Source organism: Crinia signifera, chromosome 1 (genome assembly GCF_055691185.1).
Source record: "Crinia signifera chromosome 1, ASM5569118v1, whole genome shotgun sequence".
Taxonomy (NCBI): Eukaryota; Metazoa; Chordata; class Amphibia; order Anura; family Myobatrachidae; genus Crinia; species Crinia signifera.
Genome location: NC_139217.1, coordinates 325,570,313 through 325,586,380, shown reverse-complemented (window position 1 = coordinate 325,586,380; position 16,068 = coordinate 325,570,313). Strand labels below are relative to the sequence as shown.

The window sequence follows — 16,068 nt, the reverse complement described above, 5'->3', positions numbered from 1 at the left end:
AGACCATCAATACAGGTTCAGATCTCCCAAACGTGTTCCCTTCAGGAAAAACTATCAAAACTATAATAATAGGAGGGATCTCTCTCCCCGACAAGAGTACAAACACCGCAACTTCGGCCGCAATTACTCTCCGAAATACAATATCAGACAATATAGGAATCAAATAACACCTGAATGGAGGATCCCCACTAGGTCCCAAAAATTCAAACCTGTAATACGGTCTTCTCCCCATAGAGAAACCAGCTTAAACAATAGATTTTCTCCTTTGGAAAGCTATGATTTTGAAACTCCTGAAAAGTACAGGAATTCTCCATCGCCTTTTTTAGCGAGAGACCGGTTGGACTCAGGGAACAGATAAAGAAACCCTATAGAGGTACTCGAGGAGGGATAAAGAAACCCCCGAAAAAAGGGAAAACTAGAACCAAAAAAAAGAAAATTACCCTAAATGAGGTGGTACATCCTAACTCAGAACCATTAAAAACCAAAATTTTCAATTTAAGTTCACACATTCTATCTGTAGACGAAACAAGCGTTCTCCAGCGGGGCTTGAAATATGCCCCCACGAACCATATAAATATGTTCGATTTATATATTGACATTCAAAGGTTCGTTCGAAAACTCACACTAAAGAGATTCTTCTATAAAGAAGATACCACAGATACAATAGAAGATCTGAACACGGGTTTTAAACCCAAATCCGTGTTCTATCCCCAACATCACAAGGGCCCTTTCCTCGAAACTTTTGCTACTCTAGTAATGGAAGAAGCAAAAACAATAGATATTAACAAATTAAACTCCAACCTGTCAAGAAAGGAAAAAGAGGCCATTAACTCACTTAAAGAAAACAGGGAAATTATTATAAAGCCAGCCGATAAGGGGGGGGGGGGGTGGTGGTTTTAAATATCACGGACTATCAAAAAGAGGTCATGCGCCAATTAGGGGATACCCATACATATAAAAAACTAAAAGGCGACCCCACCACCTCCACTCTCCGAAATTTGAAGGCACTCATCGATACAGCTTTAACCAACGGGGTTATAAATAAGGGAGAGGCCCAATTCTTGATAAATGATAAACCATCCACCCCGGTACTGTATATCCTACCAAAAGTACACAAGAAATTGGTCGATCCTCCGGGACGACCAATCATATCAGGGGTGAATTCCCTAACGGCGAATTTATCCATGCTCATTGACCACCACCTCCAACCCCTGGTCCTTCTCAATAGGTCTCATCTCAAAGACACCGGGGACTTTTTGAGGGGGATTTCTAACATCGAATGGGAGGAGGGTGACCTCATGATAACGGCTGATGTTAGTTCTCTCTACACCATCATCAATCATGATGATGGTGTAGAGAGCATTAGGAGATTTCTGAGAGAGTCTGAGAAATCGGTACCTCTTCAGAGCTTCATTGTAGAGGGTATACAGTTTATACTACGTAATAATTATTTCTTGTTTAATGAAGCCTTCTATGTACAACAGACAGGAACCGCAATGGGCACCAGATTCGCCCCGAGCTATGCGAACATTTTTATGGGCGCATGGGAGCTCGATACCATCTGGGCTCCCAACCAGTTCGGGGCGAGTCTGGTGTCCTATATGCGATATATAGACGACATCTTTTTTGTGTGGAGGGGCAATAGAGATACGCTTAATGCCTTCTGTTCCCACCTAAATAATAACAACAAGAATATTGTCCTCACTTTTGACATACAACCTGTCCAAGTGAACTTTTTGGATATAACAGTTTATGTCGAGGAGGGAACCCTCAAGTTTAAAAATTATATCAAACCTACAGATTCAGGGTCTTATATTCCCTTCTCGAGCTGTCATCACGACCATTGGTTAAATTCAGTGCCAACAGGACAGTTTAAAAGACTAAGAAGGAACTGTCTTGAAAATGCAGTTTTTGACACACAGGCAGCAGAGATGAAAGAAAAATTCATAGCGTGTGGGTACAGGGAAAATAGTGTAAGGAAGGGTCTAGAACAGGCTAAACAAAATCAGGAAATCGAAAGATCTGTCCCACCTCAGGGAAAACCAAAAGAGGAGAAAAACAATGAATATGCATTTGCCTTTATAACCACCTACACAGATGAACACAAAAAAATTGAACGTGTGTTTAACAAACATTGGAATATCATTAGAAAGGACCCCATATTAGGAAAAATAGTCCCTGACCGCCCAAAACATATTTATAGACGGGCACCTAACTTGAAGACCAACCTAGTTAGCAGTAACTTTATATCTAACGTCTCTAAACCAGGTATAAAATCGAAGGGATTTTACAGATGTGGTGGGTGTCAGGGCTGTATTAATATCAAAAGTCTTGGTAAGAACAAAATAGAAGAATACACAATTAATGGATATAAAATCAAAATCCACGACTTCATTACGTGTAATTCCAAAAATATTATATACATGATCAAGTGCAGTTGTGACAAATATTATATCGGTCGTACATCAAGGCCATTAAAAGTACGCATTAGCGAGCACTTAAGAAACATCAGGAAGGGCCTTGAGACACATGCGTTGTCTACACACTTCAAAACTACCCATCAGTGTTCCACAAAAGAGATAGTGGAGTTTGGAGGTTTAAAAAATATAAAAGGTACCGCCAGACAACCCGACTGTTCCACAGCCCTAGCAAGGGCAGAAATGAATTTAATATTCAATTGTAAGACTTTGCTGCCCAGTGGACTCAACAGTGATTTTGAACTGAAGTGGTTCCTATAGGGACAGTTGAGTCCACTGGGCACACATATAACCTTGTTGTAAGAATTGACCTGAGGAGTTGATGCTGACCACGTTACTCCAGTCTGCGGATTATTGCGATCGCGGTCTGCCGTATGTAGTTCAGCACTGGTGCTCCGTTTAAACTTCGGATTTCAATGGAAAGAGGGATGAATGCGAGAAGATGTACTCAACTTCTCATACACCATAAGACACAAAGGGTTCCTTCTCAAAGGAACACCAGACCACTGATGTGATCTGATGCTGACATTATCAATTCAGACTGCGGATTACTGCGATCGCAGCCTGATACATTAAAACCCATTATCTATGATCCTTCTGTTATTGTGTTTTAAAAGAGGAGAGTGAGATATAAAACGATGTGTACACCTCCCCTTACGTTATAATATCATAAATGGTTCTTTCCCTTATATTTGTATTATAAAAATGGCTAATCTGATAAATCTAAAAGGACATGTGAAATAATATAATAATCCCTGTATACATCACGGTCTTTTGAATTCTATTTATTTTTTCCTCTAGATTACTCTAAAACCATAAAAACAGTAAAATAGATATGTGTGAAGTAATACCTGCCTTTCTATGTACTTTTATATTTGTACTTTTATACTTGTACACATTTAAGGATGTCTTCTATAACTCCGTTTCTCTTGTTTTTGTTATGGATTCCTCCCCTGTGTGGCGAAACACCGCGTTGCTATGGAGATCTGTAATCAACTCCGGAGGCTGGACTTTGTAAGCAACCTATTACAGGATAGCAGGGAAATTAGCGTGGGGTACAGACCAGACGTACCACGCTCCCTCCTACTATTATGACGCTCACCGGAGGATACGCGTCATGCGTTCCACTGACAACCAAGCAGACAGCACTTCCTCTGGCTGTATGCGGCTCACCGCTACTTCCGGGTAGCGGAGATAGCTGATTTAGACGATCAGAAAGAAAGCATGAAGAGGTAAAAGTACCGGCAGGATATACACTGGAAACGGCAACTTCAGCTTTCATTTCAACTCCCCCGAGTGCCAGTATACCTAAGGACATGATTCCCTAGCCCCGCTGGAACCGGGTGTTGATGGTGATCTCCATGGCAACGGGAGAGAGCCTATATTGTTTTATACTGTTCATGGACTTATACATTATAAATTTTGGACTTATAGTTTAAGGATATTAATAGCCTTCAACTTATCTATGTTATATGAAGTTATTGTATGATTTTGGTGGGTGAGGAACAGTGGAGCAAAAAAACGCAATGTCACTTCCTGCTTCCACCCCATTGGCTGTTCATTACTTAAATAGAAGCTGCTCACTCTTGTCTGACACATCTTGATAAAGGTCACAGGGACCGAAACGCGTAGATTGTGCCAGCTAAGAGTGAACAGCCACCTCTCTTTTTTTCCTGCGGATGTATGTATTGTTTTTATATATTTTTTACTCATCTTGTTTTTTATTGCTAAAATTTTTGTAAAATATTTTGAAGTGGATTTTGTGTGAGGTCGGCTCTCACAATCCATTTTTTACGGGACTTGTAAGGAAAATGTTTTTTGGATTAAAAGCTTTTTGATACTTTTTTATATCGACTTCTGGGCTCCATTTTCTGGTTCCACATAAGGAGTGGACTAAAAGAAACCGCTACGGGCGTGTTTTCCCCACCTAAAGGGGTGAGTAGGGTACGCACCACCTCCCTATTCTGATTTTAGGAAAATATATCCAAGCTTTTCGTATACACCAAATTATACCTTGGAAAATATTTTCCCTTTATTTTATGAAATCTACACCGGGGAAGATCCAGGGTGATATATACATTTACTGAACCCACTTTGTCCGGAGAGAACCGTGAAAAAGAAACCTTGATAGGTTTTGTATTCTACAGTTACACCGTGAGTAGGGGTACGCCTACACTTGTTACCACCTATGAAATAAAGTAAAGATACCCTGATATGTGTTCCCCCACCACTTCCTTACGTAAGTAAGGTACGCACTTTAAATCACAGCCCACACTTTCTATTCACCACACCTTCCTAATTATAAGGTGTGAAACCTTTTTGGGAGAGAAGAAAGGGTCGTAGACATCACCTCCTCTTTTTCTCCTCCTTTTTTTATGTATACACGAAAAATCCGGGTGACACCGAATTCCTTAAATTTGAGGCACCCCAAATCCTTAAAACCACAGGATTGTCCACACTAAGGAAGACTTCACATAAAGAAACCTTTATAAGCTGTATACCATCTAAATGCATCGTGAGTAGGGGTACGCCCGCTTTTCTGCAAACCTTAAAGAAACCTTTATGTGTGTTTTTCTTCTTTTTATCACGTAAGTGAGGTACGCTGCCTTTGGTCTAATATCCCTGTACAGCGACCCCACGCACTCTTTGTGATATGTGGAGATTATAGTGGAACTAAGACACTTTTTAATTTCTTTTGAGCACAAATTCGGACTATTTCCGTCAACACATTGAGGATCTACAGGACGTACCAAAGAAACCTTGATGAGAGGACCACCCCCACGACACAACGTGAGTCTGGGTACGCCTGCTGATTACATCTATACCACGTTTTGTCACTACCATAAAAATGGTTTATATTAATTGACACTCCACACACTTTTGTGTTTATCAGTCTTTAATATAATTGTATATTTTTTATTTTTTGGGTTTATTTTACTCGAACACTCACCTGTAACCGGTTGTCGATAACAACATGAGAATAACTCCAGTTGGAACCCTGAGAGAAGCCCACTAAAATAAGAATATCAAGTATCCCTTTGCGCCATTTTTCTATGTTCCCAATTTCTTGTTATGTACGTTCAGTTCCACCCTGTCCAGTGGCTCAAAGGTTCCAGACCTCAAGAAAGCCAGCACCAAATCCAGATCCCAAGGAGCTGTGGGGGGTACGAAGGGAGGCTGAACCCGAAGAACCCCCTGAAAGAAAGTCTGCACCTCAGGCATGAGTGCCAATCTCTTCTGAAAAAGGACGGACAAAGCCGAGACTTGAACCTTAAGAGATCCCAGTCTCAGCCCCCCGTCCAATCCTCTCTGTAGGAACAACAGAAGGCGGGACAATTTGAAGACTCGGAATGGCCAGCCCTTAGACTCGCACCAGCCCGCATATGAGCGCCATATTCTGTGATAATGCGCTGCTGAGGCGGGTTTTCGGGCCCTTAACATCGTAGGAATTACTGCTCTTGGAATACCCTTCTCCCGCAGGACCGCGGTCTCAACAGCTACGCCGTCAAATGCAGCTGTGGCAGATTCTGATGGAAGAAGGGTCCCTGCAGAAGAAGATCCGGTCTGAGGGGCAACCGAACTGGCTCGTCTGCCAGTAACGTCTGGATGTCTGAAAACCACGTCCTGCGAGGCCACCAGGGCGCTATCAGAATAGTTTGCACTGGTTCCCTCTTGAGCTTCTTGAGCACCTGGCCCAGAAGTGGAAGTGGAGGGAACAGATAGACAAAGTTGAATTCCCACGGAGTTGACAGAGCGTCTACCGCTATGGCCTGAGGGTCTCTTGTACGTGCCACGTACGCTGTTAGCTGATGGTTCTTCTGAGACGCCATAAGGTCCACCTCTGGAACTCCCCACCTGTCGGTGAGTTCCCGAAACACCTCGGGGTTGAGAGACCATTCGCCTGGGTGTAGATCCTCCCTGCTGAGGAAATCGGCCTCTAGATTTTCCCGACCTGGTAGGAATACCGCCAGCAGAATTACTCCTGACCGTTCCGCCCACTGAAGGATCTTCCTTACTTCCTTCATGGCCATGCCGCTTCTCGTGCCGCCCTGCCTGTTCACGTAGGCGACTGCCGTGGCATTGTCCGATCTTATTTTTACGTGTTGACCCTGAAGGAATTCCTGAGCCTCCAGCAGAGCATTGTATATGGCCCTGATTTCCAACACATTGATGGACAAGTGACTTTCTTGAAGATCCCACCTGCCCTGGAGACGGAGGTGAAGCACTACGGCCCCCCAACCTCGGAGGCTTGCGTCCGTCGTCAACACAATCCAGTCCTGGACTGCAAACCGACGGCCCTCTACCAAATTCTTCCTGTGACGCCACCACAGTAAGGAGTGTCTCGCCTCGGCCGACAAGCGGATCCTTCTGTGAAGGTTCAGATGCGAGCCTGCACCCTTCCTGAGAAGATCCCACTGAAAGGGTCTTGAGTGGAAACGTCCCCACGTCAGAGCTGGGAAGGCTGCCACCATCTTCCCTAATAGCTGCGTACACAGGTGAAGGCTGATCTTCTGTGGAAGTAAGACCCTCTGAACCAGGAGCAAGATCGCCTGGATCTTGTCCTCCGGCAGGAAAATTCTCAGAGACTCTGTGTCTAGCCAAAGACCTAGGAACAAGATCCTCCTGGATGGGACTAGAGAGGATTTCCTGAAGTTCATTATCCACCCCAGGCTGGTGAGCGTCTGGGTAGTCAACCTCGCGTGACTCTCCAGTAACTCCCTCGTTGGAGCCTTGATTAGGAGATCGTCCAAATAAGGGATTATGGTCACCCCCTAACATCTGAGGTATGCGATGGCCACTGACAGAGTCTTGGTAAATACTCTGGGCGCTGACGATAATCCGAAGGGCAGAGCCCTGAACTGAAAATGATCCCGACCGATGGCAAAGCGGAGAAAGGCCTGGTGAGGAATCCAAATCGGGATGTGCAGGTAAGCATCCTTGATATCCAAGGATATCATGTACTCCCCTGGTTCCAAAGAGGCAATCACTGAGTGGATTGATTCCATCTTGAATGGTTGATAAGAGACTAGCAGATTCAAAGGTTTCAAGTTGAGAATGGGCCTGACCGACCCATCCGGCTTGGGAACTACAAAGAGGCTTGAGTAGTAGCCTGTGTTCCTCTGAGCTGCTGGAACCGGCATGACGACCTGAGCCTCCAACAAGATCCGAATGGCTTCGAGCAGGCTCGTTCTCTTGTCTCGAGATATTGGTAGTGCCGTTGCAAAGAACCGTACCGGAGGAGTGGAATCGAACTGAATTCGGTACCCCTCTGAGATGACCCTGCGAACCCGTTCTGAAGGCCAACAGACGGGCACCTCCCAGCAGACTGTTGACGGAAGCTGGTAAACGGTCATGCCACCGGCTTCTGCTGGGGCTTAGGGTCCTGGACTCTTGGGGCGGCCTGGGGACGGGCTCTGGCCCGGGAACCTCTGGACGACTGGAAGCCTCTTCCTCTGCCCCGAAAGGGGCGCTGAGTCCGAAAGGACTGAAACGATGGACATGCGAACTGTCGCCTAGGAGGAGCTGCAGACGGCAGGAAAGCCGACTTCCCTCCCGTCGCCTGTGAAATCCATTTATCTAATTCAGGGCCGAAGAGGATGTCCCCAGAAAAGGGAAGACCCTCCACAGCCCTCTTAGATTCCGCGTCCGCCTGCCAAGAGCGTAGCCAGAGGGCTCGCCGCGCAGAAATGGCGCTTGCTGAGATTCTAGAAGAGATTAAGGACACGTCCTTCGCTGCTTCCCCTAGGAACATAGCAGACTCCTTAATGTGTTCAGCTAGGCGGCGCAGTTCATCAAGAGTTATGCCGGCCTCCAAACCCTCGATGATTAACTCTGCCCACTTGACATTTGCCTTATTTACCCAGGCCGACACTATGGCCGGTCTGAGTTGAGTCCCTGCTGCTACATAAATAGCCTTGAAGGCTGAAGCACCTGGGACTGGCAGCGTAGTTTTCTTGGACAGCCGGGAAACTGAGGTGTCCACAGGCGGCGGAGTCTCCCATTTGCTTAGGGCGGCCAGCTCAAAGGGATACAGGGAAGGAAAACGCCTGGGAATCTGGAACCTTTTGTCCGGATTTTTCCACGCCGCCAAAAGCTGATCCTGATTTGGACATGGGAAGACTACTGATGTCTTCTGAACCCCTCCAAACAGGTCAAACTCCTGTGGCTCTGGCATAGGATCCTCCGGTAAACAAAGCACCTCCTTTACCGCCATAATAAGAGCCTCTATGCCTAGCGGAGTCGGTTCTCCCTCAGGAATGACATCCTGGACCTCTTCCCATTCGCCATCCTCCATTTCATGAAATGGATCTTGCTCCTCCTCTAAATCATCCTCAATAATAAGAGCCTGATAAGGCCGCTTATTGCTGGAGGTGGAGGGCCTCTGTGGTCTGCTCATGGAGCTTGCTAACCCCTCCACAGACCTTGCCAAAGCCGTAGCCCACGAAGGCTCAGCTCTGCGAGTCAGCGCCAACTCAGAAGTGAGCTTGGACATAGTACCCACCAAGGTTGTGGCCCACTGGGGAGCCTGAGAGCCCGCTAGAGAAGCAGATTCGGCACCTGAACATGACTGACAAACAGTGGCGTTCCCCTCAGCTGTGTATTGAGAAAACTTTGCTGTACAAACAGTACAGGCAAAAACCTTCTGAGAGGCTTTGGACCTGCCCGTCATGATCACCTGCTCGCCCGGCCCAATAAATGCGTGCGATACAGGACAGCAGTCACACACACACACACGGAGTACAGATACACCTCTCACAAGCCAAAAACCTCAGGGTTCTGTGAGACCTGGAGGAGAATGAGCCCTGTGAACACTAGGACCTATACAGCGCAAAGCCCTGTATATGTCAGTACATAAACTTTTTCAGAGCCTTCCAAGCTGCAGTTACCTGTAAACAGGAAAGAGTCAGCCTTTACTGCGTGTATCTGTATAATGGCCGCGCCATGCCCGCCTCCCGTTATAAAGCGTGTCCCCTCTCCCTCATACCTAGCCAGCCTGTGCAGTCCTGACAGCGCCCGGAGCCACCCGCTGATAGCGCTCCTCCGTGCAATGCCTCCGGCAACAGTACTGCCGAGTGGGACCTGTAGCACGAGGACGCGCCGTCCGCAAGATGGCGGCGCCTCACAACGCTGCAGGGAACCGCGCACAGCGCGGCTGAGACGGAGAGCAGGGGACGGCGTGTGGAAAGTGCGCTCAGCGCAGTACTCACCACCGGAGGTCTCCCACTTCGTGACTGGCGTCCCCTTTGATGGAGGGGCGGCAGGAACACGGAACACGTGCGGGCAGGCACCTTTAGCGAGGTCCTGACCGACGACCTGGATATCCAGGGGCGCTGAATACCCGGACCCACACCTTTCACTAGGTGGGGAAGGGATTCAAAGAGCTAGAGAAAATTACTCTTAGTAAAAACTGAAGAAAAAGCTTGAAAATGTGCAGGAGCAGAAAAACTGTGACCTAACTCCCTGGCACAATTTTCTCACTGGGGGATTGTGGGTCTTAGAGGGGAGGAGCCAGTATCCCCTAATTAATATTAAGAAGTGCCTAGCTCCCAGCATTCCCAGCTCTAATACCCCGAAGTGATTCCAGTGGTCCCTGCTGCATGTCAGAGAAAAGGTTTTTTTTTTTTTATTTTGGTGTCAAAAAAATCAGGGTTTTTTTTCTGTGAAGGGCATGTTATTTTTATTCATGTGCTTATAGCACATGACTATATATTTAATTTAAAAAAATAGATATTTTTTAATTTTTTATTACACCGAGCAGCCAGCAGGAGGCCGGAGCGCTCGAGCCGCTCATTAGATATTCATATATTCACTGCATCCGATCATTACATATGCACGATCGGGTGCAGTGAATACTGGGTCCCCAGCTGGCTATAGGGGGGGCAGCTTGTGCTGCCTGGGTCCCGGGGTGCCCCCTCCCCTCCACATATGTTCTTAGGCATCCAGGGAGACTTTAATCTCCCTGGATGCCACCGTCCCACGGCTCCCTGTCAGCTCCCTGCCGCGGACGCTCGTCCGCTGCAGGGGTTAAGACTCGCCGCGAGTGGCGGCGAGTCTTAACCACGTTGAATACAGCGAGCAGGAGAGGCAGCGAGCCCTCCGGAACACGGCGAGTGCATGGCGAGAGAAAAAATCTCTTGCCATGCACCGCAAATTTTTTTTCATTGAATACTGCCCAATGTCTTATACCCTAACCTGAGCGATAACCTCAGTTTATAAAAATGGAGGAAGGAAGAAAGGAAGGAATAGGCCAGTGGTCATTGAACATTTCATTTACTTACCATTTGTGTAGTCTTGTATGCCACAGAGAATCTTCTTTTGATGCTTAATATGAACATTGCAAATATTATTTGTATCCTCCTCAAAGTTTTATACCTCAGAAGGAAGGAGCTCATGTAAGTAGGTCCTGACATAAAAATCCCCATTGAGAAAACTAATCTATTATGCTACAGCCCAAAACTTAATTTAAATTAAAAAGTTTCTTTTAACACATTGTTAACAGTCTCTATATGGTCATTATCTTATTTTTTTGAATTAGTCACGCAAATTATAGTGCATATAGCTACTGCCATACAGGTTACATACACTAGCATTTTGTACACCAGAAAATTAGCATGCGTGGAATATAGGGATAACTGGCAAGGAAACACACGAAGGGGAGGGGTGATTCAATAATTTTTGGCGTTCCAAAATTACCCTGCATATAGCAGTTGCCATATATAGCAGTTAAACCCACCTCAAGACCTGGTCTGAGCACCCAAACCATCTACTCTATTTGCACATTTTAGTTTGCCTTCTTAGGAGGCTACACGCAGACATGTGGATACCTACTGCACTTGCACCCATTTGAATTAACAATATGATTCCTTTGTTGCACACTCAAAAAACCAATGAAACCCCCCCCCCCCCCAAAAAAGTAACATTGCAAACTCTTAAAATGCCAGCTTATGTGTTCTCAAGAATACTCAGAAAAATCATACAGCATAGACCACAGGTTCTCAAAATGAATCCCTTCAGTGGCACGCCCGAGAATTTCCCGGGTTATGCTCCAGTGTACAGACTAGAAAATTCCCGGGAGTGCCACTGCCTGCACTCCCTCCTGCTAGGCAGCTCTGACGAACTGAGCACGGAGATCAGCACTGCGCTCATCTTCAGCAGCTGCCCTGCCTCCTTCCCCCGGCTGTGGCGGAGAGAGAGACACGAAGCACGAGGCACTCCTCCTCCTAGTCACTGGCCGTTCATGAGCCCCCAACCCCCTCCCTCTTTGCATCGTGGACAGGAAACTGACAGTCGTCTATCAGTGGGGAGTTGGTTCCACATGTTGGAGTGCCATCCCTCCCCCCCCCACCCCCCGTAAGCTGCAGTCATCGTCCCTCAATGGATGGAGAGCTGAGCATGAGAGAGCCACAATGGGTGGGAGTAGAAAACGGTGTGGGGGACCCAGGCAGCTGACCTTCCCCTCCCTTCTGTGATTTGCAACCCCCCCCCCTTTCTTGCAAATCTTGACCAGTTTGGGGGGGGGGGAGAGAACCATACAATATTGACTATATTTGGTACTTGTGTAATAACACGGCCCCTAACTATGCTACGTATTCAGCGTAGGCTAAGCTATGCTGTCAGTGTAGCCCAACGGCTGCCTAGCGTAGCGACTCCACGGCTGCCCAGCTCTGTCCCCCGCGTCCATGGCAAGCCTAGTGAATGCCTCTCACACAGCGCCAATAACCGCCAGATCCTATGTGCTGGCGGGCACCGGCAGAGAGGTGCTCCATCTGTCTGAGATGCAGGTGAGTCTCAGACGCTCCCGCATCTCAGTATTAGTGCGTCAGGGTACGGCAAACCCCCACTATCCACGCAAGCCCAAAGCATGGCGAGGCCTGCGTTATGCGTCCCCCCGATCTGTTCATACCCCCACTATCCACGTCGGCGTGGAGTTCATTTTACAAAGTGTGGCAAGCGCAGCGAGCCCCGTGAGGGGACACGGATTACTTTACATGTATTCCACGTGCACTCGCCACGCTTTGGGCTCTGTGGCTCACCACACTTTAGAAAATAAACTCCACTCCGATGTGGATATGAACAGGTTGGGGGGAGGCGTAACGCATCTGCTCGCCACGCTTCGGGCTGGCGTGGATAGTGGGGGTGTTTCAGGAACACATATCTGACAAGGATGCTGACTACGCTTGCGGGAACACTACGCTACTTCTGACTGACTACAATAACTACACTGGCCGCAGAAACACTACTCTGATTCTGACAGGGATGCTACGCTAACTACGTTACGGACGCCGTGCTATTACACAAGTACACTATATTTTTTATTGGCCCCCGCCCTCCCCCTCTAGAGAGCAGGAAAAGGTATACTCTTTTCGGTACAGTAATTCTTGAGGATGCAGCTGCCCATGACAGAACTAAAACTCCCCCCAGCAATACAAGAAATCTAGTCTACATACTGCTGTTAAAATTATTTCAGTCTATTGGAAGAAGTATATTTCTGAGCTACACTGGTGCCATTTACCTGAAGTCATCAGGAAACAAATAATCACTGTATCAATTTTTATATGAAAAAATTGAATTTCACCTTTCAATTAAAACATTTAATTACCATTAGTGGCCATCTATTTTTTCCTGAAATATTAAAAAAATTATGAAAAAGTTTAACACTAATACAATCTTTAATTAAAAGGGAAATGCCATTAAAAAAAAAAAAATGTATAAAATTTAATTAGTGAAAAAAATATTTAGGAAATTAACAAAGATGGAATAGGGCCAGTTTCTAACTACCAGAAATTAACATAGCTGTAAATGTTCAGAAATATTTCTAGTCTAGAACATAAAATGCTCAATAGACAATTTATAAAAAAAAAGTCACAGCATACTAATAAATAAAATTAAAACTGCATTTCCGCAAAATATAAAATTGCAGAGATTAACCCTTGGAGTGCCAAATTAATTTTGTCAAAATAGGTGTAAAAATTGCCCAGCAAATCTTTGCATTCATAATGACCTGTAAGGTTTACCTTACGTAGGATTTTTTTTAACAAAGTTTTTTTATTTGAATTTATATAACAAATGTGAGTGATGCTGGCACTCAAAGTATTAAGAAAGCATCACATTCAATAATATAACAATCCCTTTTGTCTACTGCCCCAACTCTTACAATAATGATTATTTAGGAAGACTTTGCTCATGCACTGCCCATATCAGAGATAAGAGGGAAAAAACATTTTACAATGCAAGGGGTGCAGATGCATTTCAATTATTTTTTTTGTGAATGCAGGGAAAATACGGTCTGCTTTTGCATGTAGCAAACAAATACTGGACAGCTTTGGTTTAACATAAAATTTTAACATTAAGCTAGGATACAAGCTTGCCAACTTTTTGTTTAATCTGATCCCCCTGTACGGCAAAATGGTTTCACTGAAGCCTAAATTGCGCCTTATTGAGTTAATCCAAACTGAATTATGGCCACAGTGTTCTAGCAGGTCTCAACACGTGACTGACTTATGAGCAGCAAAATAATGCATGTACCAGGATAAAATATTGCAATGCTTTCCTATTACGGTGGGCTCCCATTATATACCATCTGGAAACTAAACTGTAATGACTGTGCCTAATCTAAAATTAGAGTACTCTAGCAGAGATTTGTTAGTTTCTAAGCTTGGATGGAAGTAGGGAAAGGAAAATAATGAATAAGTCATTGTAGAAGAAAAAAATTAAAATAAGAGAACAGCCTTGGGCAAGTAATCTTTAATGCATGGAAAACACTTGCACCAATCGCCTTTGAAATAGTGTTCTGCGGATACAGACCCATTGTCCACTTCTGTAAGGATGGTGGTGGTGTAGGAGCTTCTTCTCATATGCATGATAAGCCATACTTCCTTTGTCCAAGATAGAGGCAAACTTGTATGTGGCATCAACATAAAAATGATATCATTATGTATTAACAATCTTTTTTTCTGTATTTAAACTGCTGGAAAACAGTGCAATGTAAATTAAAACCACTTTGATGCCAGTTGGCTGTTATAGAACAGCCTCTACCTTGAGCTTTCTTTACTTTCTGATCTAGACATGCCCTTATACAGGAGAGGAATCCACTACAGAGAAAGAAGCTCCCACCACATGAGAGTATAGTGCACTAGCAGCAAGAAAAAGCAATAAATACCAGCACTGCGCACAGACACAAATGCATACAGAGCAATACAGGTCGCTCTTCCATCCACAAAGAATCACAGGCTCCAGACACATACAAGCATTACCTCCTCACAAAACAAACTTCATTCACATGCACTAGAAATAAAACAAACCACACAGAATACAGACATGCGATGAATAGACTCTGGAAAACAGCACACTCAGCCTACATACAAAACACTAATAAAAGAGCACTCTTGCACACACATGCAAAAATCACAACCTCATGTACAATGCCATCCATTTCCAGACACACTGCTTGTTGCGTATGGATAAGCACACTGTTTGCAAAGGACATTTAGTGTCTGTTGCGATGTGTGTCACTTGCTGGCAAACAGAGCTCCCATTGTCATTATAGCCCCAAGAGCCACTGCTCCAGTCAGTACAGTCTTCAGTGAGGCCCAGTTCCCCTCACGCTGCCTCCGTGCTTCCTCTATAGCACCGTCACCATAGAGAGACAGGAACCCATTCTGAGGAAGAAAAGACATGTTACACATTACCGTTAAACATACAATGGAGTGAGGTATACAAAAGAGATGTGCTACAGAACATGCATGTCGCTAATCCATGTAAATGTGCATTTGTAACAAAAGAGGGGTTGTCCTCACCCATCCCCCATTGCTCTGCATCCAGTCCCTCAGGTTGGCCTCCATATACGTCACCATCCAGTCTTGGATCCGTGGCAGGAGAGGTGCCATTTCCTTGTCAACACACTCTGCACAGAGTGCAGCTCCAAATACAAAGAATGCCACAACACGACCCCAGTTCACCCCACCTTGGAAAAGGCCACTTGCTACCTCTGCGAAATGTGTGTAGGCTGTGCCAGGGGTCACATGTATCTGTGTAGAGATTTCACTGAATGCCTGCCGGAAACGATCCTCAAACTCATCCCCAGCAGCACGCATGGCTGTATGCAGAGCACAGGATGCAGGTCCAACTGGCTCTGGCACCAGACCTCGCTGACATAGTTTATACCGTACAAAATCTTCCACCAGGGGACGGGATCTTGGGTCAGACTGCGCCATCCAGGCTCTCTAGAAGAGAAACACATACATGTTCATGAAGACAAAACTAAATAGGATTGCTATGCAGAAATATCATCATTAAGGCACCCAAAAGTGTTCCCAACACCACACAACAGTATATCACGGCACACATACAATATGGAATTGCAGATCATAGCATAAATACCAAGCAACACACACACACTTTGATAGCACGCTGTTAAGTTGTAAGGGCGCATTCAGAGGCAAGTTTATACAATGATCATTGAGCCTGTAGCTCACATAAGAGCAAGTAAACAGTCACTTAATGAGCAGAACAGTCAAGGGAGAAGAGCAGAACATTGTAATCAAGGATAGTGCCAAGGAAGAAGAGGGTGAATGGTCCTGCTCATTAGGAC

At 45.5% G+C, this 16,068-nt stretch overlaps 1 protein-coding gene across 2 annotated transcripts in view; it reads right to left on the bottom strand.

Annotated features, from left to right (window-relative positions):
• Positions 1–16,068, bottom strand: part of LOC146080782 (polyadenylate-binding protein 2) — a 74,734-nt gene that overhangs the window by 46,093 nt on the left and 12,573 nt on the right. For both annotated transcript variants that reach the window (XM_083188451.1, XM_083188445.1), the window contains exons 2-3: positions 15,275–15,700; positions 14,207–15,136 (exon numbers count right to left, since the gene is read on the bottom strand). In XM_083188451.1, coding sequence (XP_083044577.1) covers positions 14,987–15,136; positions 15,275–15,691 — 567 coding nt within the window. In that variant the 5' untranslated portion in view covers positions 15,692–15,700 and the 3' untranslated portion in view covers positions 14,207–14,986. Of the gene's footprint in view, positions 15,137–15,274; positions 15,701–16,068 lie in introns of those variants that run through there.